General features: G+C 48.2%; 1 protein-coding gene across 1 annotated transcript; it reads right to left on the bottom strand.

The window, feature by feature from the left end:
• Positions 1-952: 952 nt before the first annotated feature.
• LOC118671567 (WAP four-disulfide core domain protein 18-like) lies at positions 953-3127 on the bottom strand. Its single transcript, XM_036339872.1, has 3 exons — positions 2981-3127; positions 2038-2186; positions 953-1190 (listed from the first exon to the last, which is right to left on the bottom strand). The coding sequence occupies exons 1-3, from the start codon at positions 3063-3065 to the stop codon at positions 1146-1148; spliced, it is 279 nt and encodes a 92-aa protein (XP_036195765.1). The 5' UTR covers positions 3066-3127; the 3' UTR covers positions 953-1145.

The following is a 3127-nucleotide window of genomic DNA, read 5'->3' as shown; positions in this document are numbered from 1 at the left end:
GGGCAGAAACATAAGTGGACGTTGTAGGATGCCATCCTCAAGTATCTTTGCAGGGGAAGGTCATACCTTGGCATTCTGAATGGCAGATAGTAGGGGAAATTATTTGAGAACATGTTATGGGTGTGCTCATGAGCCCCCAGTAATGACCAAGAGAGACAGAAGCATGGTGGGATTTGGGGTGTGGATGACCAGCCAGTAAAAGTAGATATCAAAGCTAATATGCCCTCATCCCAATGCACAGGCTGGTGAGGTCATGGGCCGCCGGGGTTATAAGATGAGCTAGGCGGCAGGGACAGGCAGGCATGGCAGACCATGGCAGAGGCTACGTGGGGCAATCGAGGTGGAAAAGTGAACAGAGAGCGCTGGGAGATGGAGCTTGTAGGGTCAGCCCAGACCATCGCTTTTTTCAGGGCTTCTTTGGGAGACCCAGGCTTATCCTCTGCCTCAGGAAAACTCTGAATCAAAGACTCCACCCACAGAGCCTATGTCCCAACTTATCCTAACTCCTAACCACTTCCCAGTCCATGCCACTCAAAGCCCCACATCCCAAGGGCCAGGGTTGCTCTCATAGTGTTAGGCTTCCAGTCCAGCTACATGTCAGTGTATTGCCTTAGAATAGGGTATCTCCACAGTTGTGTCTGCTCCAACTCCTTCTGAGTCTTGCCCTAATAAAGGCTGCGACTATAGGCCTGTTATGTGCTACAAGGTCATTTTTTTTTTCTTGACCAAAATCATATTCCCAGAATGCTTGAGAAAATATTATCATGCCCTTTGCCCTGTTTAGATACATGGACATGGAAGGAGGAAAGAAACTAGCTGGCAGACCTTGCCTCTGATCCATCCTGAGTGCCTCGTATTCATGGGCTCAGTACAGGGCACACAGTCCGTTCTGTTCATCCACAGAGGGTCCACTAGAAAGAACGTCTAAATGGGAAGAATGACACAGTCTCAATAATGCCACGGGTAAGATTTATTTTGGACAGAAACTCTATAGAATCATCCTCTCCGCCCATTTAGATCTTCATCTTCTGGGACTGCACATCAAGGGATAGACACTTGCCAGGAATGGTGTGTGGAAAATGTTATGCCAAGCACTGGATCCATGCATTCATGAGCAATCTTCTGGGGCTGGTCTCCAGGCATGCTTACACCCCCCATTCTTCCTCCACAGGGTCATCAACAGCATTCTTCTAAAATACAAATTTGATCATGACATTTCCTCTGCTCAGAAACCTCCAGCAGTCTACAAAACTCTTTGGCAAGGCAGCTCATTCCTTTCTGGACCCTGGTTTGGATGATCCTCTACTGAGATGTTGCAACTTCTACTGACCACATTCTCAATCACTTTCCCACCTCCAGCATAGGACCCACATTTCCTCATTATCTGTACTGCCCTTCCTTACTGTGGCAAACTTTATGCCTCCTTTAAGCTCTTCCTTAAATGTTCTCTACTCTCTGACAATCTTCCCAACATCCACTGATCCACCCACCCAGGCAAAACCAATAACTCTTTCCTGTGCTTCCACAGACCTTAGTAGAAATTTGTGCAAAGCTGTGGTCACCCTGGGTTGTAATTATTTACATAGTTCTGTCTCCATGACTAGCTCTGTTTACCTTTTTATCTCAACTTCAGCACAATGCCTGACTGACACAGGAGATACTCCATAACTGGGTTCTCTTTCCTTTCCCTCTGCCTCCCAGGATCACCCATTTTCAAGGAAGAGTGAGGCTCCCTTGGTGGGAAGGGAAAGGGGGGTGACAAACGCTGGGTCAATAATGACCTGTGAATGTAGGATCATGGTTACTTGTCTCAACTGAGTGCCCCCTTGGGGACAGAGACAGGGATAGGGCTTCTCTTCGAGGAGAGAGTCTTAGATAATGCAGCCAGGTGTCCTTCTGCCATTCTCTTCCAGCCTCTTTTTCTTGGAGTTACCCAGATTCTTATATGCAGTGGACACGTGAACATCCATCGGCCCTTGGAAAGTCCACTGGGGAATAGTTAACACCCTTGTCAGCTCTTGACTGATTTATACTCACCACATGGATAGCAGGTTTGCATACGTGGCCACATCCATTGCTGCAGCATTTCATTCCCCTGGGACATGTTTCGTCTCCTAAGCACTTTTCAACACAAAGCCCAATGGCATCTTTGGGCAGCTTGGGGCAGAATCCAGGTCTGTCTCCCCCTGAAACATAAAACAGTGTTTGTGGAGTCTGGAATAGTCACTATCCAGGTATAAAAACTTCTGTTAGTAGTCTACGGGCTCACTGCTGGCAGAACTCCCACCTCTTTCATTTCTTCCTTTGTACTCCTGGACCCATCCCTCATCCTCGGCATCTCCACCCTCGCACAGAAGCCCCCAATGTCACAGTCAGGCCCTTAGGAGAATGTTCTCCCTGCTGCAAAGGCTGCCCAGTTCCGCAAGCAAGAAACCTGCTCTATCATAAGCCTCTTCTTTCCACTTTAGAAGAAGATATTAGAAACATCTCTGATCCCAGACTTCCATCTTCCCACCTCACACATACCCGATGTTCATCCCAGGGCTACTCCGTGTTGGAGCCCTACATCCAAGGCACATGTAGAGAGAGCCCCAACTTTTAATAAGGCCCAACCTGATCTGATAAGAAGAATGGGGCCCTGGCTGGTGTGGCTCAGTTGGTTGGAGCATCGCCCCCAACACTGAAAGTTTTGCAGGTTCAATCCCCACTTGGGGCACGTATGGTAGACAATCGATGTCCTCACTTATCTCATTCTCTCTCTCTCTCTCTCGCAAATCAATAAGCATCTCTTGGGTGAGGATTAAGAAAGAAGAAGAAGAATTGGAAACACAAGGTGATCACTCCTGAAGGTTAAAGAAAGTGGGTCTTATCAATACCAAATCTCCACTCTGCAGCCTGTTCCTGTGCCACACCATCCCAGGGAAGAAGCTGGGCTCTGAGCCTCCTCTGCTCTCAGGTAGGACTCCCTTAGCGCCCTTACCTCCATTAGAATGTCTCTGAGCGAAGGCCATCTCCATCCCCAAGATGACAAAAGCCACTAAAACAAAGACTGTGCCTGTCCTCATGTTGGCCTTTGATGGGAATGCACACACTGAGCCCAGCCCCAATTTATACCCTCAGTGACACC

The sequence above is a fragment of the Myotis myotis genome, unplaced genomic scaffold (genome assembly GCF_014108235.1).
Source record: "Myotis myotis isolate mMyoMyo1 unplaced genomic scaffold, mMyoMyo1.p scaffold_m19_p_17, whole genome shotgun sequence".
Classification (NCBI taxonomy): domain Eukaryota; kingdom Metazoa; phylum Chordata; class Mammalia; order Chiroptera; family Vespertilionidae; genus Myotis; species Myotis myotis.
The sequence above is the reverse complement of the archived record's forward strand: the minus strand, read 5'-3'. Positions and strand labels throughout refer to the sequence as shown.